Source organism: Ochotona curzoniae, unplaced genomic scaffold, assembly GCF_017591425.1.
Source record: "Ochotona curzoniae isolate NIBS_2020 unplaced genomic scaffold, NIBS_Ocur_1.0 patch380, whole genome shotgun sequence".
NCBI classification, from domain to species: domain Eukaryota; kingdom Metazoa; phylum Chordata; class Mammalia; order Lagomorpha; family Ochotonidae; genus Ochotona; species Ochotona curzoniae.
In genome coordinates, this window is record NW_024466951.1 from 737,250 (window position 1) to 762,255 (window position 25,006).

The following is a 25,006-nucleotide window of genomic DNA, read 5'->3' on the forward strand; positions in this document are numbered from 1 at the left end:
GCTGCAGAGTGGCCACTTTTACGTTTCTCCTTACTTCCCAAGAAGGGAAGCTACTGCCACAATTGCCTGGGCCTCAGGTCTGTGAGGAAGGTTATGTGGACAGTGCAAGGGGCCTGCTTCTGGGGAGTGCTGTTCTGTTCCCGGGAGACTGGCACGCCTACCAGCCCAGGGCCTGCCTGCCAGGCTGTTGGACCAGAGCCTCTTGTGGTCCGGCAGCACCCCGAGCCCACCCACCTGCCAGGTCTCTTCCCTCATCTGCCTCTTGTCATCTGCAGAGTTTGTCCTTTCACTTCTGGAGAAGATGCAGACGCAAGAGATCCTGAGGATGCTGCGGCTGCCTGAGCTGGGTGACTTGGGCCAGTTTTTCCGCAGCCTCTCAGCCACCACCCTGGTGAGTGTGGGTGCGCTGGCTGCGATCCTCGCCTACTGGTTCACTCACCGGCCAAAGGCCTTGCAACCACCGTGCGACCTCCTAAAGCAGTCAGAAGAAGTGGAGGTGAGCAGGGGAGCCTCCGGCTGGGGGATGTCATGGGCAATGGACTGGTGTTTTGAAGGCCCAAGTCCAGGGGTCGGCTTGTTTGACCCCAGAAGACCCAGAGAATCCTGATTTCCTGTGGCAGTCATCCAGTAAGTCTGTGGCTGCCTGGGTCGGGGTGTCCTACTTCCTTTCCAAGGGCCTGCCACTGGACAGAGCCTGACTTTGGCTTTGCCCTGAGGCCTCTGGGTAGGGGGTTGGTTCCCTGGTGTCTCAGGGGGAAATCAAACTAGGTCTAAAGGGCTGCCAAGAAAATTCCATCCCAGGCTCTCCTCGTGCCTCATCCTGGTTGGTGTTGGGACCCAGAACTGAGGTGCCCCCTGGGTTCTTCTGTGCCACAGCACCTGGGCTTACAGAAGGAGCTGCTGTGGGGCAACAGGTCTGCTGACCCAGCAGGTAGCCCTGGCTAAGCCTAGATGGACTGGTAGAGTTTGGTATTTTATTAAACTTGTGGAATTTGTTTTGCCTTTTAAAAAGTTGGTCTTTTTTTCCCCCATAAACTTTAACTCTGTTCATTTTCAGTGGATAGCATAATGCATCTTCAAAAAGCTCATGGAAAAATGTATATTATGAGAACATTGTGTCTAGATTTCGTTTATTTTTTCTTTTAACATTTATTTAGTTTTATTGGAAAGTCAGATATACAGAGAGGAGGAGAGATAGATCTTCTATCTGCTAATTCACCTCCAAAGTGGCTGCAGTGGCTGGAGCTGAGCCAATCCAGAGCCAGGAGCCTCTTCCAGGTCTCCCATGTGGGTGCAGGGTCCTAAGGTCTTGGCCGTCCTTGACTGCTTTCTTAGGCTGCAATCAGGGAGTTGAATGGGAAGCAGGGCTACCGGGACACAAACCAGCACCCATAGGGGATCCAAGTGCATGCAAGACGAGGATCCCAGCCACCAAGCTCTACGCCAGGCCCTGTGCCTGGTTTTCAGTGTGGGTTTTCTTTTTCTTTTTTCTTTGAAAAACTTTTTTTTTTTTAATTTTTCTTTCAATGAACTTTTGAAGCTGCCTTCTTCACATCTTGACACAGAACAAAAGAGACAACGAGGTGTGTACTGTAAAGCTCCTGATCTGCCTCGCTGGTGGCAGCCAGCCTCCTTTGAGGGTTCTGTCCTACGCAAGTACATGGAGATCCTGTCTCTTGAATGATGTGCTGCCCATTCTGTCACTGACTTCCTTGTTAGCTCTGGACAGTGCAAAGACAAGCATGGGAGAGTTTTGCCTGGAGAAGAAGGTCCAAGCCAAGATAAGGGCTGGGATCTGAAGGGTGGTGTTCTAGCCTCAAGAATGAGGTGTACAAAAGCACAGGTGCATGATACAGCACGTGGGTGGAAAGGGGCAGGCAGAGCAGTCGTGAGAATGGCCTTTGACGGCTGGCAAGTCCTGGCCTGAAGACAGGTGGTAAGTCAGTCGAGCTCTGGGTCCCTCAACACTTCCTCACCTGTGTGAGCCTCAATGTCCTGGGCTGTCAAGTGGGTAATGAAAGCAGCTCTCCCCAAGTGGGACAAGGATTTGAGGGAATGATGTAAAGAAATTGCTAAGAATGGTGGGATGGGCCGGGGTAGGGGACTGGTTGTGGTTGTAGCTGTTGTTTGGGTGTGTATATGCATATAAGCTTTTAAATATACATACATACATATATAAAGTATATTACGTGTATAAAGTATGTAAAAGTATATGTGTATACTTGTAAAAAGTTTATTTGAAAGGCAGAGTTACAGAGAAAGGAGGAAGAGACACAGAAAGAGAATCTTACATCCACTAGTTCACTACCCAAATGGGCACAACGGCTTAAGACAGGCAACTGGAGCTTCTTCTGGGTCTCCCATGACACGGGCCCAAACACTTGAGTCAGAAGCTTTCCAAGGCACATTAGAGGGAGTTGAATTGAAGATGGAGCAGCCAGGACTCAAACTGCATTGTAGGTAGAGACAGTGTGCTGTGCCATAGTGGCTGCTCCATATACAAGCTTTTGGCGGGAACTCACCTGGACTGATAAACAAAAACAAGGCCTTACTGGAGTGGCCAGCATGGGTTTATTTTGGGTTTTAGTTGGACAGAGATCTGCACAGATCATGCTGGTATGAGGAAACAGCTGTGGGTGTTGGAGGTGACAGTGGCCTCAACTGGGTTAGAATGGCAAGAGCATGGCTGTGGCTCAGGATGAGGAGGCCACACTGAGTGAGTTCCTTGGTTGAGAGACCAAGGTATAGTCGAAGCCAAGGCCTCCCTTTCTGGGAAGCCTGAGCCCTTCTTGGCCTCACCTTGGCAGTGGAGAAGGTCAGAGAGGCTGTAGGAGGGGCAGTGAGAGAGGCAAGAGGGGACCAGATCTGCTCTCTGTGCTCTGTGTTGGGAAACAGAATTGCAGTCACCTTACTTCCCCTGCTTGCATCTCTTCCCTGCCTCCCCACTGCCCAAAGTGCAGACACCTCGTCTCCTGGCTTTGGACTACCCCTGACCCAGTTATAGTGGCCATCTGTCTCTTCCTCTCTCTTACTCTGCCTTTCAGACAAATGAATAAACAAACCATCTGAAAATCCTAGGTTGACAGTCAAGCTGGAGTTCCTGACATATGCAGTAGCCTGGGCCTCCTCTGTCCCTGGAACACACTCCTCTTGCTGCCTCCTGCTTGTGTCCTACTGCTAACCAGAACTGACTTCATGTATCCCCAGCTGCCCACACCAGTCTTTCCTGATCCCAGTGTTTGCAAGCATTCCTTTCTGAAGCCCTTGTGAGCAGCCTGTGGGTGTTAGCATGGTGGTCCTTCCAGCCATTCTTCTTCATGATGTTCCAAAAAGAAGTGACAGGCTTTGGGCCATCCCAGGGCAACCCAAATAAGGCTCAGAGAAGAGGTGGCACTATGGCACTAGAGTTCTAAGCCAGTAGAGCCTGGGGAGGGCAGTAGGATGGGAGGGAAGGGAGGAAGGAAAAGCTTTGTTCCTCTCTGCTGCCTGCATAGCAGTGCTGGCTGTCTTCCTGCTCTGGATCTGCATGACCGAGGGCCCAGGAGCCCCCTGCCCTCTCCCCAACCCCAGCCGACTTGCATGCTTCAGCCTGTGCTCTTTCTAGCCTCCTCTGTCTGCGGTAAGGAGCTTCAGCATAGTCCACCTAGTTCATTCTGTTAATGTGAGTAGTAGACAGCAGCCTTCTTAGATAAAGTCTGTACCCAAATAGTTTCTCACTTAAGGGTGTAGAATTAACTCATGGAAGGGGATATCCAGACCGTCGGCCAGCGCTCACCTCTCCATCATGTGGATATGTGTGGACAGTAGATGAACACTCCAGATAGTTTGTGAATGCTGACCTGGTGCATAGGTGCTATTGAGTATCGAGTGTCTGCATGAGCCACTGGTGTCCTGGGTTGTGTGCATAAGCCAGTTCTTCAGTGTGGATGTTTAGATCCAGTATGTACTGTGTAGGCATGCAAAGATCATGTGTGTGGGAGTACCTGAGCACCTCCAGGCCTTTGGATCCAGTGTATAGTCGAGCTGTGTTCAGCCTTGAGCTTGCTAGGCCTCTCTCCTGGCCTGTCTCGCAGTCCCAGTCAGCTTCTCTTGCCTGTGCTTGACTTGTAGGACAGTGGTGGGGCTCGAAGGTCTGTGATCAGTGGTGGCCCTGAGCTGCTCACCCACTACTACGATGATGCCCGGACCATGTACCAGGTGTTCCGCCGTGGGCTCAGTATCTCAGGTGAGAAGGGCTTGGCAGGGATGGAGAGGATGGGTGAGTGCAAGGCTGGGTAAGCAAGCCCAGGCCGGGTGATGTGGCAGGAGAGCAGTGCCCAGGTTCCTGAGGGAGAAGCCACTCCCTGCCCCAGTCAGAGGAGCAGCCACCTTACAGGGTCATAGATTCAGCTTTGTTTGAGCTCCCCAGGCTGCCTCATTACAGACCATCTCTTAGTCCATAATGTATATGCCCCACTGGCAGCTGCTGTGCCAGGTTTGATGGCTTTGAACCTGAGCCTCTGCAATGCCTTGGTGCCCCCAGGATGGGAGGCATGGGGATGGAGTTGGAGGGCAAGCCTGCCACCTCCTCCCTGTGGCCCTCTAATTATCTGTATCCTTTTGGGCCTGTAGTAGGGACCATCAGCTGAATCATGGAGTGCTTGGGCTCTGCACTGATTCCATTACGAGGCTTCCATGGTCTCTGGGAGGTGCCAGGCTTGTGTACTTACAGCCCTCTTTGGTGTTAGCAGATTAGAAAGCCAGCTGGGTGAGGGGTGGGAAGTGAGAGGAATGCACTGGCCAATGGGACCCCATAGATGGACTGTTCTTCCAGGTGTCTGATGGGTAGTACAGGTGGCCCACCCTTCCTGCCCTCTTGCTTGTTTATCTCTGCAGGGAACGGGCCCTGTCTGGGCTTCAGGAAGCCCAATCAGCCGTATCAGTGGCTGTCCTACCAGGAGGTGAGTGACAAAGGCAAGATCCCACCACGCCCACTCATGGGATCTTGGTACGAGGGAGTGGGAAGCTTGGGGGGCACCCTGCTCGGTCTTGGCACTTTTTATTCCCCTGGCATGCTTGGCCAGTCTCCCAGCCTCTGGCTGCGGCCTGTAGGAGCTTTGAGCATCTACAGGCAGGCAACCAAGGCAGTCTCCCTGACCTATAGAAGCCCTGGCTGAGGCTCTTGGCTCTCCTGCTGAAGGGTCCTTGTCTTCACGGGACCTCCCTTGTGTCTATGCGCAGGTGGCGGACAGGGCTGAATTCCTAGGATCTGGACTTCTCCAGCACAACTGTAAAGCATCTACAGATCAGTTTATTGGTGTTTTTGCACAAAATCGGCCAGAGGTGAGCTTCTCCCTTAACTAACTCTTTTTTTTTTTAAGACTCATTTATTTTTATTGGAAAGTCAGATTTATAGAAAGAAGGAAAGACAGAAAGATCTTCCATCCACTGGTTCACTCTCCAAATGGTTGCAATGGCCAGAGCTAAGCCTGTCTGAAGCCAGGAGCCTGGAGTTTCTTCTGGGTCTCCCACATGGGTACAGGGTCCCAAGGCTTTGGGCCATCCTATACTGCTTATGGCCTTCCCAGGTCATAAGCAAGGAGCTGGATGGGAAGTGGAACATCCAGGACACAAACTAGCACCCATATGGGATCCCAGCATACGCAAGGCAAGGACTTTAGCTACTAGGCTGCTGCACAGGGCCCATCCCTTAACTGAATACAGGTATCTGTGGAATAGGGTTTGGTACTAGGGAACAGTTCTCCCACTGTTTGTAGGGAAACCCTTGAACCATGCCACACTTGCTTCCCACCATGGCTTTGTTCCCCATCAGGAACAGACTCTCCAGCCAGGATCCATTAACTCCACACCCACCCCCAACACACACAGCTTTGCAGACAGCTGCCCTTGAGCCAAGAGGGAGACCCTGGAAGTGGACATGGGATTGTTGGGATATGAAATCAAAGAGTTACTTAATGACTGGGGCAACCTGGTACAGAAGGTTGCAGGTGAGCAGGTGCAGAAAATCAGCCTCATGGACTCCTTGGCACACGCAGAGAGCCCATGCATAGGGCCTAGGACAGAACCCTGGTCACCTAGGCCAAAGGATGGTGCAGCTATTTTATCAACTCCCGTTTCCTGCCCTGTGTCTCCACAGTGGATCATTGCAGAGCTGGCCTGCTATACGTATTCCATGGTGGTAGTCCCGCTCTATGACACCCTGGGACCTGGAGTTATCCGCTATATCATCAATACAGGTAAGCCTCTCTGCCACTATTGGCCCCAGAGTCTCACTGCATGCTCCCCGTCTCTCACCCTGGATGTGCTTTGTTTCTGTTCTCAGAAAGCAGTAGGGGCTCACAGTTGGGCTGCCAGGTTGGCATCTTGCATCCCAGCTTTTCCCAGTTGGGTTTCACCTGGAGGCTGTTCCTCAGGCCTGGTCTGCAGAGGAGCCTCCAACACAAACTCCACCCAGGCTGCCGCTCTTGGAGGGTCTCAGCTGCTGGGAACAGTTGCTAGCGGGTGTGACTGTCTCAAGCCGGTGTGGGAAGAAGCAGGACTGAGCTGAGAGCCTGGAGTCAGCTCCAGGATGATCCCTCGCCCTCTACCCAGGACTCACAGCACAGTCCTGTGTGTCAGGCACACATCCTCATGGCCCAATTTGCACACAAGCTGTGGGCACATGCAGCCATGACAGTGCTGTCCTGGTCACAGCCTGACTCTCTGGTGACCCCTACAGCTGATATCAGCACTGTGATCGTGGACAAAGCTTGGAAGGCTGGCCTCCTGCTGGAGCACGTGGAGAAGAAGGAGACTCCAGGGCTCAAGCTGATCATCCTCATGGAGCCGTTTGAGGAAGCTCTGCAGGAGAGGGGGAAGAAGTGCGGAGTGCTGCTCAAGTCCATGCAGGCTGTGGAGGTGAGGGCCCGCGTCAGCCTGCTGGCTAAGCCGACCGCTGGCTGGCTGCTGCCTTGGAGCTGCTGGTTCTCTGCTCTTCTCGTGCCCTGAAAGGGTGGTTCTGGGTCCTCGGGGTGAACCAGCGGAGACAGGGAAGCTTTTGCAAGAACTGGAAGTGGATGCAGGAGTTGGTGCCCTCATATGTACTCTGTGAGACTGACCCTGTAGGTGGCACAGTTCATAGCCTCAGGCACTGATAGACTGTGATGATGCCAGCCTGCCCAGAAGGTACTGATACTTCCTTGTAGCCTCTCTACTTTTGTCTGCATCAGCCTGTCTGTGCCAAGAACTGTAGATACAAAGTCCAGGCATCTTGGTGAGGATTCTTGCAAATGCGATCCAGACCCTCAGTGTCAGCAGGATTGATATTACGGGGCATGGCCTCCCCAAGGCATCAGTTGGTGGCAGCTTGTGGCCTGCTGGGGCAGTGCAGGATATCCTGGCCTCCAGGGCTTCAGGCCGTGCTCAGTAGCACCTGCTCACTGGTGGCAGGGCCTGAACCTTCTCCATCTCCTCCCGCTCCCCCATCTATGAGCATGTACACCTCCAGCAGCCATACCTATAAGCCCAGGCCACCCAGCTTGCACTCACACCCTGTGGGCAACCTCTCCAGTGCGTCCCAAACTCTGAGTGCTGTCTGTCCTCTTGGTACATGCACGATGCCTTGGCTTGCCCTGGACTCATGCTTATGTCTGTGAGGTGTGGGTGAGCCTGTGACCTGCAAGCTGGCCACTCCTTCTGCAACAACCCTCTCTTATAGGAGCCTCAAGCTAGACCTAGGAGAGATCTCCACCAGGAATGGGCGCTAAGTGGTGGCCACACAGGTGGCATCTTCAGGGAATCCTGGGCTCTGGGACTCATTTAGGAGCACTGCCCACTATGTTGGGGTTTGTCTGGTCTCTCTTTCACCTGACTTCTGAGAGCTTTTGAGCTTTTTTTTTTTTTTAAAAAGCATTTTCTCGTTTCAGGACTGTGGCCAGGAGAATCACCGTGCTCCCGTGGTAAGCACATCTGTCTGCCCACGGGTCCTTCCTGGGCAAGGTGGCGGGTGGAATCTGTCCTCACAGGAACCTCTCCTGTGTGACCTTCATGACTGGCACTTGCCCGGCTCCCAGGCTGCAGCCTCCAGCAGCCTCCAGCAGCCTCCAGCAGCCTCCAGCAGCCTCCAGCCTTGGAGAAGTGCTTGCCGCTCACTGACTTCCCACAGCCTAACTCTTGTGTCTCTGCACCTGTGCCCAAGCTAGTTTTCTCTCCTCAAGTTGACCTCCCACTTCATTTAGAGAAATCTTGCTTGCATTTCCATCTCTCTCTTTTTAAAAAATATTTACTTATTTACTTGAAAGAGTTACAGAGAGAGAGAGAGATCTTCCATCCGCTGGTTCACTGTCCATAGCGTTGCAATGGCCAGAGCTGATCCAGTGCCGAGCTGGGAGCCAGGAGTTTCTTCTGGGTCTCCCCTGTGGGTGCATGAGCCCAAGGTCTTAAGTCATCATCCTGCTTCCCAGGCCATTAGGTAGCTGGATTAGAAGTGAAACTGCCAGGACTTAAACTAGTGCCATACCATAAGGAATGCCAGCACTACAGATAGAGGATTAATGTGCTATGCTGCCACACTGGTCCCATCTCAGTTCATATACTATCACTTCAAGGAAATCTATCCCTGTATGTGAAAGAGACTTGGTGATCTCTGCCTGGTGACTCTGGGACCGTATGCCCTTGAGTTGGGCCCAAGTCTGGGTGCCAAGCAGTTTGGGTGACACAGTGTATAACTCAATTCTGTAGTCCCATGTTGTGTTCCCAAGTCCATCCTCAGATATGTGGAAGAAAATAGGAAGGAAGGGGGGAACTGAGGCACATTGTCAGCAGGATGAAGGCTTTGGCAGGGGTGTAAGTGTGGCCACTGCTGCCTGTTTCCTCCCAGGAGAATTTAGCTGAGGGTTGAGGAAGAGAAGACAGAGGGCCAGGTGTGGGGGAGTGGTGGGCCAGGTCACTGTCCACACCCCAGTTTGGTTGCCTCAGTTTCTTTTTCCTTTTCCTGAGCGCATGCTCGGCACCTAGCCATACCCACCTGCAGCACTTGCAGGGCTGGCTGGCAGCAGGGCCCAGGCATCTCAGGCTCTGCCCTAACTGGCTGTCCTGGTTCTCCCTAACACATGCCTCTTCTCACTCCTGCAGCCCCCGCGGCCTGATGACCTCTCCATTGTATGTTTTACAAGTGGCACGACAGGTAAGTAGAGGTAGCCTGGTTGGCAGGCAGGGTCTCCCGCACCCATCCCTGGCAGCCTGGTAGCTGACCGCAGTGGTATCATGGACCCTATCTGTGAAATGGACTGAGCCTTGTCTGATGCCTGCCTCCAGACACTGGGGCTCCCTCGCTGCTGCTGCCAGTGACCAGTAGCAGGCAGCAACAGGAGTGGCCAGTTGCAGAGGAACAGAGTGGGCTGGGAGGTCCAGATACTGCCAGGAGAGACCTTGGCAGTTGGGTACACGTGCTGCAGGTAGGACTTACCTCCTTGGGTCTCTTCTCTTTGGGAAACAGCTCTTGCCTCAGGTACTTCCCATTCCCAGCCTGGCCTGTGACTGCTTGCCAGTAACTGGAGAAAGAGTGGAGGGGGTGGCAGTTGAGAGTCTAGGGTGAATCCTATCCCAACCCCTTGCTGTGGGACACTCACTACCGCCACTGCCCTCACAATTCCTCACCTGTGAGGAGGTTAGTTAAAAAGTGTCAAGAACGAGATGGAGTTGTGGGTGAGAAGGCAGTGCAAGACTGGGAAAGACTGGTGGGGAGGACCCAGTGGAGAGGCAGTGCTCCTTCCATGGTGCTAATAGAGGAACACTTGCATCTGCATGGACAGGGACAGTCAATGAAGGCTTCCGGGAAAGGTAGGATGCTCCCAAAGTCCATGGCATAGCATAGCACAGATCAGTGTGCCTGTTCATCCTCACTTGGCCTCTGAGGTGAATGAGCTGGCCAGCATCCTTGCTCCGGGAGGAGGTGGTGGGGGGGCTGGGGCACCAGAACCTGTGCCCTCTCCCATAACTCCCAGTCCAGATCTTTTTTCCTTGCTACCTCTCCATCTCAGCTAACAGGACAGGCAGACAGCAACTTGCCTTGTCTGAGACAGAGGAGACGCTCCCAGGTTTTCCTAGACTAAGGACCCATCTGTCTTGACGATGGCTCTTGTGGACATTGAAGGGGGGCTCCCCACAGCTTTGATAGCCTCGGAGACATCTGTTGAGCCATTGACCAGCTCCATGAGCAAGGTCATTTGTGTCCATGGGTCGTGATTGACATGGCTTTATTCACTTTAACTTTTTTCTCCATTGTCTCAAGTGGGTTTAAAGATTGATACTATATTCTGCTAAGCCCCATCAGAAAAGAAATCCAATCTGTCTACAGGAGCTAATGTGTGCACTTATGTGCTGTGCATGAGATCCAGCACAAGAGACTGAGTATGAAAGAGTGAGGAAGACACACCTTACAGCCGTGAAAGGCCAATACAGACAGGATTCTCAGGAATCAGCCTGAGAGTCCTGTGAGATCACAATTAGAGAAGAGGCAGAGGGGCATTTCCCAGCAGAGGGAATAGAATGGGCGGAGGACTGGCAGTAGGACAGAAAACACCATTCCAAGGGAGGCAGAGTGCGCAGGGATCAGGGCTCAGGAACAGTGATAAGAGCTGAGTAAAGGGTGGGAGAGGGCGGTGGGTGGGAAAGAGTTCCAACTGGCTGTTGTGCAGGTGCAGTGGGGAAGCTACAGAAGAACTGAGTCTGTGAGCATTGTCTATGGTCAGTAGACCCCAAGAGGTATTGTCACAAAAGCACCTGCCAGTGCTCTTCATCATGGGGTGTGGAGTAGAGAAGCGGTGGATAGAGGCCTGAACAGTGTGTATATAATTCTCCCAAGAGGCCTGAACAAATGAGTGTGTACTTAGTTTTTCCAAGAAACTTGGCTGTGTCACTGAAGCCAAGCTCTGTCATGCTCACAGCAACGCGTTTGTTAGGATGAGCTCTGGAGTTAATTCACACGCCTGTCAGCAGGAGGGTGTTTTTTGCCTGCTAGGGTGGTGTCTTGCAAAGCTGAGCAGAGAACCGAGAAATAAAAGATCATGTTATTTTATCTAAAATTGCAAAGCTTGATGAGGCACTCTTGGGCTTTGGAAGTCAGAACAGCAGTTGTCTTGTGGGAGAGGGGTGCTCTGAAAGGATTCCAGGGACTTCTGGGATACTGGTGAGCTCCTGGCTTTGTCCTGGGTGCTGTGGCACAGGTGAGCTTACTTGGAGAAAACCCACTGAGCTGTATGCTTATTTGGGCCTTTTTTCTTGCCATATGCTATGCTAGAAGAGAACTGTTGTTCTGAGCTGTGAAGAGATGACAAAGAATGAGAATGGGAGCTGGTGGGTGCCAAGGGTTGGGGGCTGTTTTCTTGAAGACTACTGAGATGTTTCTTAGAGTTGAGAAGTGATCACTGGACTTAGGAGTAGGAGAGGCAATGCTCAGAGGGGAGCAGAACTCCTGAAGTTTTGGTCTGTTGGGGGCAGGGAGGAGGCCTGCTGAGAAGCGGGGGAGGCAGGTGCAGGTGGGACTGGATCAGAGTCCAGAGGACACACTCTGTCAGTTGCTGTGAGAGGTGTCCCCTGGCACTGGAACTACAAATTTCCAGGGCCATGACTGGGCGGGGTGGAAAGGAGCAGCTGGATTGATCTGGAGACGGTTGCATAGAGGAATCCCGCAGGTGGGAGGAAACCTGGGCGTGGAAGTGCTGTGCCAGCGACAGACTGAATCCTCCTGCAAAGGAGAGAGGGGGATGAGGGGAATGTGGGAAAGGGGTTTGTACTGGGAAGGAAGGAGCCAAGTAGGTCTTCTGCACTGGCATCAGGAAGGGAAGCCTGGAATAGGGGCATCCTTTCTGTTCTGAGTGATGCCTATTAAGTCCAGCCAGCTGCACTCACTTCCGAAGCATGTAAATGCCCAACCGCCTTGTTCTCAGCAACAAGCACTCACCATCACCTGTTGATTTTGTTCCCTTGGGTATAACCCCACACACAAAGGTGTATCTCGGCTGCATCTGCTGTGCAGCTTCAGAATTATTTCACCTTGCCCATGCCTCAGTTTCCTTGAATGCTAAACAGACGGTTTTTACACCAGCTGTGCCAAGTTGTTTCAAGAAATTACTTAGATACTGCGAGTAAAATGCCTAGCACATTAGTGGATGTCCTGTAACGTAGTTATGATTTCTTTCCGTGCTGGCCCTCAAGTCTGATATAGAAAGCAGAACTTATTAGTAAAGGATCAGTAGAAGTCAAACTCAATTCTAAAGGAGGTTTGGAAGCCTGTAACTGGGTGATGAGCTCCTGCCCTGTAACATAAAACTTGTGTATCTGTTGCAGCTCACATTTTGTTAGATAAAGGCAGAAGCAGGTGGCCATAGGAGCCCTCAGCATGGTTGCCAAGCCTCAGTTCCACACATGCAGGGCAGACACAGACATGCACCCAGCAAAAAGCCTTAGTGCATAACAGCCGTGGGAGGCCCACTGAGGGACACTGGCTGAAGCCAAAGGGCTGTTTGCAGGATCTGAAAGGAAGAGTTACTTCATGAGCCAGGGAGGAAATGAAGTGCAAGGAGAATCAGTTTACAAGTTGGCAGTGGGAAATGGGCAGTAACTAGGCTGCACACTGCTGGGACATGGGGATCCCGTGTTGGGGGTAGCACCTCTTGGAGAGGTTGCCGGGGAAGGTCTGCGGTTGGATCCTGCCTCCTCAGTCACACAGAGGTCTCTCTAGAAGGACGTAGTTTTTTTGTTCCCTGTGGGCAGCCCAGATCTTGCATTGGAAAGCTATGCCATGGAGAGATCTGCTTGTTGTGGATCCGAGAAGCAAGCAGGTCTCTGAAGCCTCATCCCATACACCCCCACAGGCGTTTGCTGTCTCCACCCAGGATCTGTCACCAGCATTCGCTTCACCTCTTCTTATCCTTTGGGCCCACATCTAGCTATGACTTGAGATAATCTGAGCACAACAGAATATTTAAAAATACTGTGAAGTTGTGCAGAGTTGATGACACTACATCTGTAGTCACAAGAAAACCCTGGTTTTTAAAAGGTGTGAAACTCTCCATCATGCTGAATAAGAGAGGTCTTTCCACTAAGCAGGATTCCGTAACTACTGACTACTCTTGAGTGGGGTGTGGCCTCAACTGAACAGAGGTTTCCAGATGAAAACTTTTTTTCTGAGAGTCTCAGATAATCCACCCTGAGCAAATCCGCTGCGTCACAAATCTGAAACAGTAACACAGGGCTCCACGTAGTTTATGATGGTTATGATTTCGGATCTAGTCTTTGGGAACGTTTCTTAGGAACTTCCAGAAGCTATGAGTCCACAGATGAAAAGTGAAACTCAGAATACTCTGTGGGATCCGTGTCTAAGACTTCTCAGGGACATGTCTTACAATGGGCGTGGGTTTGAGGGTGGATGTCGCGTGAACAGGCTGTGGCAGGTCAACCCAAAGCCCCTTTTCTCTTTAAAAAGAATATATTTTAACTGTTGTCTTTTAGAAAAATGTAACTTTCAAATCACTTTTTGTTGAAAGGTTTATTTATTGGAAGGCGGAGTGAAGGAGAGGTAGGGACAAAGAAGATAGAGCTCTTTCACCTGCTGGTTCACTTTTTGGTGTCCCATGTGGATACAGGGGCCCTGGTACTTGGGCCATCTTTTGCTGCCTTCCCAGGCCTTTAGCAGCAGAGCTGTATTGAAAGTAGAACAGCCAGGACATGAATCAGTGCCCAGTGTGGGATGTGGGTGTCATAGGCAGAAGCTTTACCGGCTATACCACAGCACCAGCCCCACAAACACATTCTTAGTTCAGAATTACAAGTGTCAGTCCCAATTAGGCATTGGTGCACTTGACTTAAACATCCCTCCTCTGTGAGGGCCAGCAGAGGGTCTCACTGTCCAGCTTCTTTTCTTCTCTGCTATTTTCATGTTTCTGTTCCCCAGCTTGCTAACAGGCTCCTGCCCTGGGAAGGGAGAAGAAACATTCAAACTCGTTTTTTTGTTTTTGTTTTTGTTTTGTTTTTTAGAATCACTTCTTTGTATTTAATTACTTTTTAAAAAATTTATATATTTTTTATTAATTACATTGCATTATGCAACACAGTTTCATAGGCTCTGGGGATCTCCCAACCCCTCCCCGAACCTTCCCCCTATGGTGGATTCTTCCACCTTGTTGCTGTATTACATTTCAAATTCAGTCAAGATTCTTTCATTGGAAGAGTATACCAAGCATAGAGTCCAGCATCTTATTGTCCAGGTAAATTCAACAGTTTCTTGGGGAGACCATCTCTGGTCTGAAGGCAGAGCTGGCAGAATATCATCCCATCCAATGAAAAACCACAACATAACATCAATGACAATTTACAACATTATGGAATTAATTGACATGGTATTGAGTAACCAGTAAGTTAAAAACAATGCAAGTTCTTAACCACATTTCAATTTTAGTTTATACACAGAACCAGCTGCTATATACCTTAAAATGGCTATAGGGTACTATTCAGCTGTCTCGTGTCTATTTTCATTTTAGTATTTAGCAGTTTATAGTGTTGAAGCATAATTTTGCTGAACTTGGCAGATTTTAGGATAGTCTAAACTGGGTTATAACTCTAACAAGGCATATGTCAACAATTGAGGTGCAGAAGTTTCAGGAGGGCTGTGCAGAGAAATCTTCAATACCTTAGTGAGGAGTAATTAATATTTGTGTTCTACCTAGTAAGTACGTGTGGGTCTGTGCTGGCCATTTCCTGTCTGGTTCTAAGCTTTCCCTGTTGTACTCTGCTTGTCTAGTCTAATTTGTGTGTGTGTGTGTGTGTGTGTGTGTGTGTGTATGTTTTGGTGGAGCTCTGAAGCGACCCTGATGGTCATTGCAAGAGAGGGTGGGGATCCAAAGTTGCAACTAAGTAAGGGCCAGAGAAAGCTCCTCTCCCTAGTCCCGAAGGAAGTTTATTGTTCTCAAACTCGTTTTTTGTTGGATGACACTTGCCTGTGTTCTCTTGATGCAGCCAGTGCCCTTTCTTGGGTCATTTGCTGTCCCCTCCCCACCACTTGACAAGTGGGCTCCTTCCCCCCCCACAAACTGACTGCATCCTGATGTCCCTTTTGTAATTGTCATATTCATCTCCAGGACAAAGTGGGTTTTGGCTTTGCTTTTGCTAAAAAGATTTCTTACAAATGTCCTCCGGTACTTCAGGGAGCATGTGTGGACTCCTCGGGTGTTCTTTCTTGATTTGAGTTAGTGTGGGCTTTATGCTGGGCTTGGGAGAAAGGATATTTCTTTTTGTGTCTTAATGTCTTATACAATTCCATGTAGCTCTTTCCAAAGAAATGCTTCTCAGAGTCTCACAGTCTCTCTCTCTCTCTCTTTCTCTGCCACTGGGGCAAATTCACATAGCTTAAAATTAATCATTTAAACTGAACAATTCAATGACATTAAGTACAATACTGTGCTAGTCTCTGTTCAGTTCTTTCATTACCTCCTCTGGGAGAGTGTTGTAAAGTTAGCACATTGGTTTCTTTGCTATGTAAATTCGGCATGCCACCACCAGGATGCCACAAAGGAGTTTGCTTTTGCAACTTCACAGCTGTTGTACCTGCTAATTTCACATGAAGGGGAGGTGGCACCTGCCACACCTTTTGTACATAGTTTCTGTCCTTAGGCCCTACAGCAGCCCAGCAGGGTTGAACACTGTTCCTATTTTTCAGGTGAGCAACAGAAGAGAAATGACTGACCAGGGTTTTGCCAGGAGTGGCAAGCCTTTGGTTGGAACCCTGGCAGACCGGCCCAGCAGCTGGATCAGGGCAGTGTTCACCCCAACATGAATGGTTCCCATGCTGGCTTCCCTCTCCTGTCTGTCCAGCTGGGCCACTTTCCCTTTTCCTCAGAGCCTCTGAGTCATCCCAGTATCCCCTGGCTTCCTGAAGTGCCTGGAGAGCAGGTCTGTTGAGCAGTGAAAGGTCCCTGGATGCATCTGTGTCCCATCTCTGCCGATGAGCAGGAAGAAGGAGCTGTCCCATCCTGTGGGTCTCCAGCCTGGCCTGAACGTGGGACTTTGCCTAATACAGGAAGTCATTGTCTGCATATCGGGTTGTGAATTCAACAATGGAGCACTGACTGTGTGCAAAGCGACTGGGGCGTGTGTTCTTGGGGAAGCTTGCGAGCACTTCCACCTGCCCAGAACTCTGAAGGTGATGGGGATGAAGACCAGGGGTTCAGCAGGACTCTGCCTGGGCCTGCCGGCTTGCAGTGTTCTCAGGGAATGACTGTTAAGTTCCCAGCTAACTGATGTTCTTGCTTTCTTTTCTCAGGGGACCCAAAAGGTGCGATGCTCACCCATGGGAACGTGGTGGCTGATTTCTCAGGCTTCCTGAAAGTGACTGAGGTGAATAAAGTAAACTGACCGTTGCAGGTGTCCTGGGGAGAGCCTCAAGCCTCAGGGACTTTTCCTTTGCTTGTTCCAGTGTAGTCTGGGCTGTTACTCACAAGCAGGAGTTTCTGTTCTCATCAGAGCAGCCCTACCGTTACCCGCAATGCGGAAATGGCCCCTATCTGATAAGGTGTTCTATAGATGTCTAAGAGTGCTGCGACCCCATAGGAAAAAAAAGCACGTAACCTTTTTTGTTTTTCATTATTATCCTGTGGTTTTGTTGTGTACTCTTTATTTAGAAAGCATTCCTTGATGTTTTCCGAGAGACCAGGGTTTAATTCATGCATTTTGTGTTTAAGGGACTACTAGGGTCTGAGAAACAGCGGCAACTGCTAATTTATAAGGCTGTCCTTAGAGGTAATCTAAAATCAGAAAAAGCTTGATCTCTTGGGCTGACAAAAGCATGTTAGTGTTTTATAACCGGTAAGAAAGGAGGCCCTTTCCCACACATGGTGAGTATGTCCTGTGCTTCCCCTCAGGGGGATGAACGAACCTTCTCAGGAGAGTGAGTCTCAAGTCTGCTGGGGAGAGGCTCCCACGCATCCCTGCCTTGTGGCCTGTGGAGTGTGTGCCCCCTCAGTACAGCTCTTGATGTCCAACTGTTGGAGATTGTTGGTGACTGAGCCAGGGTTAAGAGCCATGGGCCAGACTCCCAGGATTCACCCATACTGGTCCAGAACCAGTCCAGTGGAGAAGAGGCTTCTATGAAAGGGTGGGCCACAGGGAAACCTAAAGGCGCAGGCTCCTGCCAGGCAGCAAGAGGAGTTCCTGAGGAGTTGGCTGCCCCCAACGTCCCCATGCTGGTGGAGCATGGGTCTAGGGGCTCCTTCTCAGCTTTCCACACTAAGGTCCTGGTGACGTGAGAGGCCACCTTCAGCTGTCTTGCTAGTACTTGGCCTTGTGTCCTCTGTCTGGGGCTTGGACTCCAGCCACAGTTGGCATAGACAAGATTCTCTGAGCCTCTGTCTCGGGAGGAAGGATGAGGAAGTGCTGAGACGCCAAGGCCCTCAGAAGCCCCAGCGGCCTAGGGAGACTAGAGAAGTGGGGTGTGGAGTGGAGCCTGTGGTGGTGGGGAGGAAGAGGAGAGAGCCAGGCTGGCGCCGATGATGACTGCGAGGGAGGTGCAGGCCCTCCCGAGAAATGCCCTGCGGAGCCCGCTCTGCTGGTTTATGGGTGCTTCATGTGACTCTTTGCTTCTGCAGATAACCTAGATCCACTGGCGCTGCGACCTAACACTCTGCTTCCTATGCTGCCCTGTCTCTTCTTTCCGTACCTTTGCTGCCTCCTGTTCCCTCTCCCTTTCCATCTCTCTCCCTCTCCTTGCCTTTCCTCTTTTCTCCTCTCCTTTCCTCTTTGTCATCTCTCCCCAACCCTTTCTCACCTCTCTGTCTCTGACTTTGTCCCTGTTCCCCTCTCCCCTCTTCCTGTTTGCCCATCCAGGACCATTTTCTCTTTATTGTTTTATGACTCTCTTGTTGTCTTCCTGTCAGTGTTTCTTTCCTTTCTGTCTCCCATGCCCGTCACCTGCAGAAAGTGATCTTTCCGAGACAGGACGATGTGCTCATCTCCTTCCTGCCTCTGGCTCACATGTTTGAGAGAGTAATCCAGGTAAGCTGCCCGCCTGGCTGACCGGGACTTGCCTGGGCTCCCTGTGTTTTCTTACAGAGTCAGTGGGCTCCCACTTGTGCGGATGTGCACTTTTCCTATTTGCCTTTAGCACACATGTTTGAGCGAATGGTACAGGTAAGGCCCTGGCATCAGGGAGGCACGGTGTGTGCCTAGAACCCATAACCCTAGTTCGGTGTCACTTCTCACTGGTGGCATGAAGTAGGACTAAACTGCCCTGTTCTCAAAAGGTAACACAGAGGGGTCTGCTTGTTTCCTCCTGGAGCTTGTCTGAGCCACAGACATACAAGAGCTAAGAGAGATCCTAGCTGATGGCACTGCAGTTTTGCAAAAGTGTTGTGTGTTCATGTCCAAAACACCTGTGTTCCATACCTTTTATAACTCACCACTCCCAGAAAAGAAAACAAGGCATCAGGTTAAGGGTTAAGCTGTCACAGCTCCTTGGCTGTCCACAGGGGCTCACATTAGAAAGAGCCTGAAGCAAGCCTTGTGTTGGGGTACAGGCACAGTGGGGCAAGACTCCCTATATATCTGTGAGGACATCTCCATGCGTGTGTCACTCAGGGAGCCGGCCTGTAAACAATCGGGACTTTAAGCTTTTCTCTTTTACCTTGAGAGGAAATGTGTTATAATGGAGCGTGCTTCTTCCTTGCAGACCTGGTGTGGAGTGCCAGCAATGACCATGAACTGATTTTGTGGCCCTGAGAAAGTTTTTAGTTCCCTCAGCCACACATTCCCCACCTGTAAAATGGGATGAAGAATGTTGCCTCCCGTATTAGATTGCTGGGAGTGCTAGAGGACAGAGTGTATATACGTCCATTTGTGTACTCCTAGTCCTGTTAGGAACCTTTAGTACTAACCACTACCACAAGGCAAGAATAACATCATGTCTAGTACCCATGGGTACAAAACTGGGGAAGCCTCAGGACTCTCTAAGACCTGGAGTGACATAGTGGGAGGGTGTATTACATCTCTGAAACTATGTCTCCATGGTGGCCTGTGTCCAGTAACTGGACAGTTACTGGGAGTTACTGAGCAGTAACTGGGAGTGAGTGCCAGTGAAAATGGCCCCGTGGCATCTCCCCAGGGCTCAGGACTCCACTCTGGATCCTCTGTCGTCTTTCTAGATGGGACTTCCTGGGAAGGTGGGGACTGTGGTCAACTCGGATAGCCACCTTGTCTCGTGGCAACAGCCAGAACTGAGTCAGGGTGTCAGCATGCCTTTCACATCGGCTGGAATTTTAGGTAGCTCTGGACTATGTCTGGGAATGATGGCCCTAATGGACTCCTGCCCTGTTCTCTCCTTCCAGTCTGTTGTCTACTGCCACGGAGGGCGTGTTGGCTTCTTTCAAGGGGACATCCGCCTCCTCTCAGATGACATGAAGGCTCTTTGTCCCACCATCTTCCCTGTAGTCCCACGGCTGCTGAACCGGATGTATGACAAGGTGAGTTGTGTGTGAGTCCTCTGGCCAGGCTGAGAGGCTGCACAGCTGCTTGCAGATTCTGTCTGCCTCCACCCAGCTTACTCTTATATTCTCTGCCTCTCACACTCCGTTCTTTTGTTTCTTCCTGTTTAGGGAGATTTTGTCTCAAAAACTTGCATCTGCACTGAGCATGCCTGGGTTTTGGCACTGTTACTTTTGGGTTCCATGTCACACATTCAGGGGCCCCATGCAGGGGCACAGTGGAGCATGGCTTCTTTGCTGGCCAGTCTGGGCCTTATTTCCGGCCATGGGGGTGTAATGAGGTGAGGTCCTTGGGGCCCAGACAATGTGTCCAACTTGTCTCGTGCAGATCTTCAGCCAGGCGAATACACCTGTAAAGCGCTGGCTCCTGGAGTTTGCGGCCAAGCGTAAGCAGGCAGAAGTCCGGAGCGGGATCATCAGGAATGACAGCATCTGGGATGAGCTCTTTTTTAATAAGATCCAGGTAGGAAAATGAGCAAGTGATTCTGGAGTACACCTGTGTCCAGTGAGTGACCTTACAGGAGAACTGGAGAGGTTTGAGCCTTTACAGAAACAACCTGTAGTCTCTTAACACGTGTTATATGTGCTGAGAGCAGCTAGCAAGAAGGGTCCCCTGGGAAGGAGGGTCCTGACCACCCCAAGCAGCACGCGGCTTTGACCATGGCAATCAGATCAGTGCTCCACCAAGATGTTTCTGAGACCTGAAGTTCTGCTTGCCCCTCCTGTGACGTTGGCAGTGATTTCCCAGTAGCACCAGGGCTTTAGCCAGGTGGCCATGAGTCTTCTTTTCCATGCCAATTTCTTATCCCTTCAATCTCTCCCAAACCAGATTGGTTATGAGTTACTCATTTCTGTGTGTCTGCTAGTCTTCAAGCTCTACATGACCCAAGGAATCTGTAATTACCAGCATTACTCATTTTTATTCTTGCTGCTCTATTTTTAGCTATGAAAATTAATATTTGAGCTCTCTTGGCTCAGCTTACAGAAACAAAGTGTTTCAAGTATTCTTTTGTCCTCTGCGCCGCATAGTAAATAAAGGATGGTATTGATTTATACATGAAAAAAGAAAATGCCATTAAAATGGAGGTTGGAAGAAATTGTTCTAAGTAATTGCTTGAATGCTTTGTGAATGATGGGAGGGTGAAAAAGCAGCTGTGTATTTCAAGGAAGCAAGAATCCATATTATAGAATGCCAAACAGAGGAATGGCACGTTCCTTGGAAAAGTTGGTCACATTATGGGTTGAGTGGCTGGGAAGGTTGGATTTATCATTTGGAGCAAGGAGGGACTTCCTGCAATTAGGGTTCGGTGGTTGAGTGTGGACCTTGAACAGGGCCTGAGTGGGCTGGATGCCATCACAGGCCTTTGTCCTAGGCAGGTGCGTCTCTGTCCCTACAGGCCAGTCTTGGTGGGTGTGTGCGGATGATTGTTACTGGAGCAGCTCCTGTATCGCCAGCAGTCTTGGGATTCCTCCGGGCAGCTCTGGGATGCCAGGTATTGACACTGGGTGGCCTTTCTTGGAGACAGAGGCATGTGTGTTTGGACAGGAAAGTAGTATCACATCCAGTGTACAGAAAAAGATATAAGGGACACGATTTGTCAGAACCAGTGAAGGCCAGGATGACCTTGATGCTTTCTAGGAAGCCCAGGTGTGTTAACTCTGGGAAATTCCTTTCCCTCGGTGCTTGCAAGTTTTCAGCAAAGGACAGAGGGATCAGTTAGCCTAAACATGGGCCATCAGTGTTCTGGAGAGGCCCCTGCTCCTGTTCTGCATCCCCAGCCCACAGAGTGCATTCCTCTCTTCTCCCGGCCCAGGGAAAGAGCACAGGGGGAGGTAACGCTCATGTGGTTGTTGTTACTTGCTTCAGTAAGCTTTGAAAGACTTCTTCCTTCATTTATCCATTCAGTTGATGTTTATTAATTTCTCACATATGCAGCATGTTGGGACATGGTTGTGGCCGTTGAGTTTGTGTTAAGTAAAGTAAACGTATCTAGTTCATGACTGAGCATGCCTACATGCCTTATGAGCCATTGAGGTTCTTACATGTTTGTCTTATCTCACACCAACGCTGCCTGACCCCTTCTAAAGGCAGACTCTCCCACGTGGTGTTTTCATGCAAATCAGCCACACTCTGGAGGGGAACATCTTACAGGGACAAAACATGTAATGGGTTGTTTATCTAACATGCAATATCCAAAAGAAAAGTGAAGTCAGTGGTCAGACATCCTTATCTAGATTACATGACTTTATCTACTAAATGTCTGGGAGAAAACAAAGCAAAACAAAACAAAACCACTTCTTTCAAGCAAAAGTGGCCTGCTTGTCTGCATTCAGCTTCATCTTGGGTCACCAAAGCCCAGCATCCCCCCAACCTCCGTCCACTAACTTCACCATGGAGTGGCCCTCCCGTCCAAGGGAAGTTAATGGGCTAGAGAGGGCAGCTGCTCGGCGGGTAGGGAGGGGAGGGGTGAGGAGTCCACATTGTGATTTCCCATGTTTTGCTTAAAGGTTTATGAAGGTTACGGCCAAACCGAGTGCACAGCTGGATGTACCTTCACCACACCAGGGGACTGGACCTCAGGTAGGATGGGCTGGAGGTGTGGGAGTGTTTCATAGGCCACTGTCAGGTGGAGGCAGGAGACTTTAAAGCTGCTGTGGAGGAAGAGAATCTGCATGTAAAGTGAATGGTGGTTATGTCTGGGTTGTAGCATTATGTGTCTCTTGGGGTTTTCCTATTACACATTTTTGTGTTTTCCTGGTTTTAGAGGTGAACAGAAGTTTTGTTAGAAGTAAAAGAGAAAAGAAAGAAAAGGAAATAATAAGTCACATGATATAGCTCCAGGTGTAAAATTGCCTTTATTAGAATTTTTTATTTTATACATTTTAGATGCCACACAGTTTTGCTTTCAGTCATTTTAGAATGAAAGAAACACACTGGGAATCAAATGTGGAATTTAAGGAAGAGACAGATTCATATGGCCAGAACACTCTTTCTTTTGCCTTTTTTTTTTTTTTTAAAGATTTATTTTTATTATTTTTATTGGAAAGGCGGATATACAGAGAGGAGAGACAGAGAGGAAGATCTTCCGTCCGATGATTCACTCCCCAAGTGAGCGCAACGGGCCGATACTATGCCGATCCGAAGCCAGGAGCCTCTTCCGGGTCTCCCACGCGGGTGCAGGGTCCCAAAGCTTTGGGCCGTCCTCCACTGCTTTCCCAGGCCACAGGCAGGGAGCTGGAAGGGAAGCGGGGCTGCCGGGATTAGAACCGGCGCCCATATGGGATCCCGGGCGTGCAAGGCGAGGACTTAACCACTTGCGCCACCGCCGCCCCTGGCCCTGCCTTTTTTTTTTTTAAAGATTTATTTATTTTTATTGGAAAGTCAGATATATATAGAGAGAGAGGAGGAGAGAGACAGAGAGGAAGATCTTCCATCCAATGATTCACTCCCCAAGTGACCATAGCAGCCGAAGCCAGGAGCTCTTAAGGGTCTCCCGCATGGGTGCAGGGTCCCAAGGCTCTGGGCCGTCCTTGACTGCTTTCCCAGGCCACAAGCAGGGAGCTGGATGGGAAGCGGGGCTGCCAGGGTTAGAACCAGCACCCATTTGGGATCCTGGCGCGTTCAAGGCGAGGACTTTAGCCATTAGGCCACGGCACCAGGTCCAGCACTATTTCTTAAAGAGTCATTTCAGAGGCCATTTGGGAACCAGGATCTCTTGGGATGCTAATGTCTAGAAAACAGTGGAAACCTCCAAGGGCAGCAGCTCCCTTCTACACCCGCATTCTGAGAAGACTACTCTTTCAGGGTGAGAGGGAAATGATTTTGTGACAGGGAGCCCGTGTGTTGTCCATCAGTAGATTTACACCAGAGACAGGGAGAATCTGAAAACCACTGCATGCAAGAATCCTTCAGGCTTCCAACTTTCTCTGTGAGCCTTGGGCCATTCTTTATGCTTAAGTTGGCTCAACTGTACACTGAAAAATTTGGGATAAGGTATATACTGAAGAAATATGCTTATTAGTAAAATACTATTTTCAGAATATCTGAGGTAGCATAAACATGATAATGACATTCTAAATTGAAATTATATTTGGCCAAGTCAAGGATTAAAGTTTTTTTTTTTTTTTTCTGAGTTTTGTTTCCTTATACTCTAGCTGAAACAGCATTTTCTGTATAGGAAGGAATTTCAAAAATTTAGTGGAAAATGGAGTGAAAAATTGGTGCAGAAAACTTTGAAATCTATACATAGTTTATACACTCACACACATATGTAATATGATTTTCTCACAAACTATGTAAAGATTCCTAATAAATTCTTGGATCATTTTGCCATTCGTAAACTCCAGGTAATATGTCTGGAAGACCTGGCCCACTAATTTTTTTTTTTTTCTTATCACTGCCATCATACTGACCAGCCATTCTCTTGTACCCTCTTCCATTTGGATACCATTTTGCTTCCCTCTTATGTCACTGTCTGCGTTTTCCTATGTAAATCATTGAGATTTTTTTTAAATTCATCTTTACCATGGATCCTTGCAAAAGGTATTGGTAAGATTTGTATGTTACTGTAAAGGATTTGGCAGCCTGTTTTTGTTTTTTTTTTTTTACAAGAGTGATCAAAATGTCACAACTTTGTTTTTCATGTACCTGGGTCACTTTTCTTTCAGAACCTTGACTAGTACCTACTTAAACAAAAGCATCCATGTTGCCCTTGGATTATGCAATAACCATAATGACTACAGAGAATGACTTAGATGTACTTTTGTGGTTGAAGTACATAATATTAAAAAAAAAAAAACTGGAGTTTTATTTCGGGGCTCAAGTTACCTTAGCCTGCTTTTCTGTTCCTGTGTTATCCAACTATAATAACAGCATCACCTTGGTGCCTGTAATAAATAATATCATTGCTCATTCCAGCCTTCTAGGACAGAATATATAGTCTAACAGGATTTCTAACATTCCTATCCACATTAATCAACAGTCTAATGCCTGAAAGAAAGCGATAGTGGCTATATTTTATGATGCCCAAACCAAGATATGGATAAGATGTTTTAAGGTGGGCACAGTTATCAGAAATTATGACCCTGTAGTCCATAGTGGATTTTAGATCTCTCTCTATACTCAAGGACTTTGTACAGTTTGGTCCTGGGTCAGGTGTGCCTGCCTACTCTTTAAGAATCGGGTGTAAAACAAGAGTCTGGGGAAATGATTAGCCTTTTATTTCTCTAGAGCTCTCATCATTCACTCCCACCTGGGACAAGTGGCATCTAAAGCATGTTGTTTCCCATCCATAATTTCCCACTCTGACTGGGGCCTGGAGCATCTTCAGTTCTGAGACTGCCATGACACTGACAGATACTTTCCTGCTGCTGTCCTAGGGCACGTGGGGGCGCCTCTGCCCTGCAACCACATCAAGCTCGTTGACGTCGAGGAACTGAACTACTGGACCAGCAAAGGAGAGGGAGAGGTAAACCTCAGGACTTGGCCATTCATGTCT

At 49.5% G+C, this 25,006-nt stretch overlaps 1 protein-coding gene across 5 annotated transcripts in view; it reads left to right on the forward strand.

Annotated features, from left to right (window-relative positions):
- Positions 1-277: 277 nt before the first annotated feature.
- LOC121167504 (long-chain-fatty-acid--CoA ligase 6) overlaps positions 278-25,006 on the forward strand; it is a 37,503-nt gene continuing 12,774 nt past the window's right edge. Inside the window, exons 1-16 of one of the 5 annotated variants that reach the window (XM_040996943.1) lie at positions 279-496; positions 4,111-4,225; positions 4,876-4,940; positions 5,221-5,322; positions 6,137-6,236; positions 6,414-6,453; positions 6,717-6,897; positions 7,905-7,937; positions 9,112-9,163; positions 16,298-16,371; positions 17,947-18,024; positions 19,353-19,487; positions 19,837-19,971; positions 20,906-21,001; positions 22,017-22,089; positions 24,888-24,976. In XM_040996943.1, the coding sequence (XP_040852877.1) occupies positions 302-496; positions 4,111-4,225; positions 4,876-4,940; positions 5,221-5,322; positions 6,137-6,236; positions 6,414-6,453; positions 6,717-6,897; positions 7,905-7,937; positions 9,112-9,163; positions 16,298-16,371; positions 17,947-18,024; positions 19,353-19,487; positions 19,837-19,971; positions 20,906-21,001; positions 22,017-22,089; positions 24,888-24,976 (1,563 nt within the window). In that variant the 5' untranslated portion in view covers positions 279-301. Of the gene's footprint in view, positions 497-4,110; positions 4,226-4,875; positions 4,941-5,220; positions 5,323-6,136; positions 6,237-6,413; positions 6,454-6,716; positions 6,898-7,904; positions 7,938-9,111; positions 9,164-16,297; positions 16,372-16,687; positions 16,689-17,946; positions 18,025-18,081; positions 18,160-19,352; positions 19,488-19,836; positions 19,972-20,905; positions 21,002-22,016; positions 22,090-24,887; positions 24,977-25,006 lie in introns of all 5 variants that reach the window. The other 4 variants (XM_040996947.1, XM_040996945.1, XM_040996948.1 and 1 more) reach the window with 4 other exon arrangements.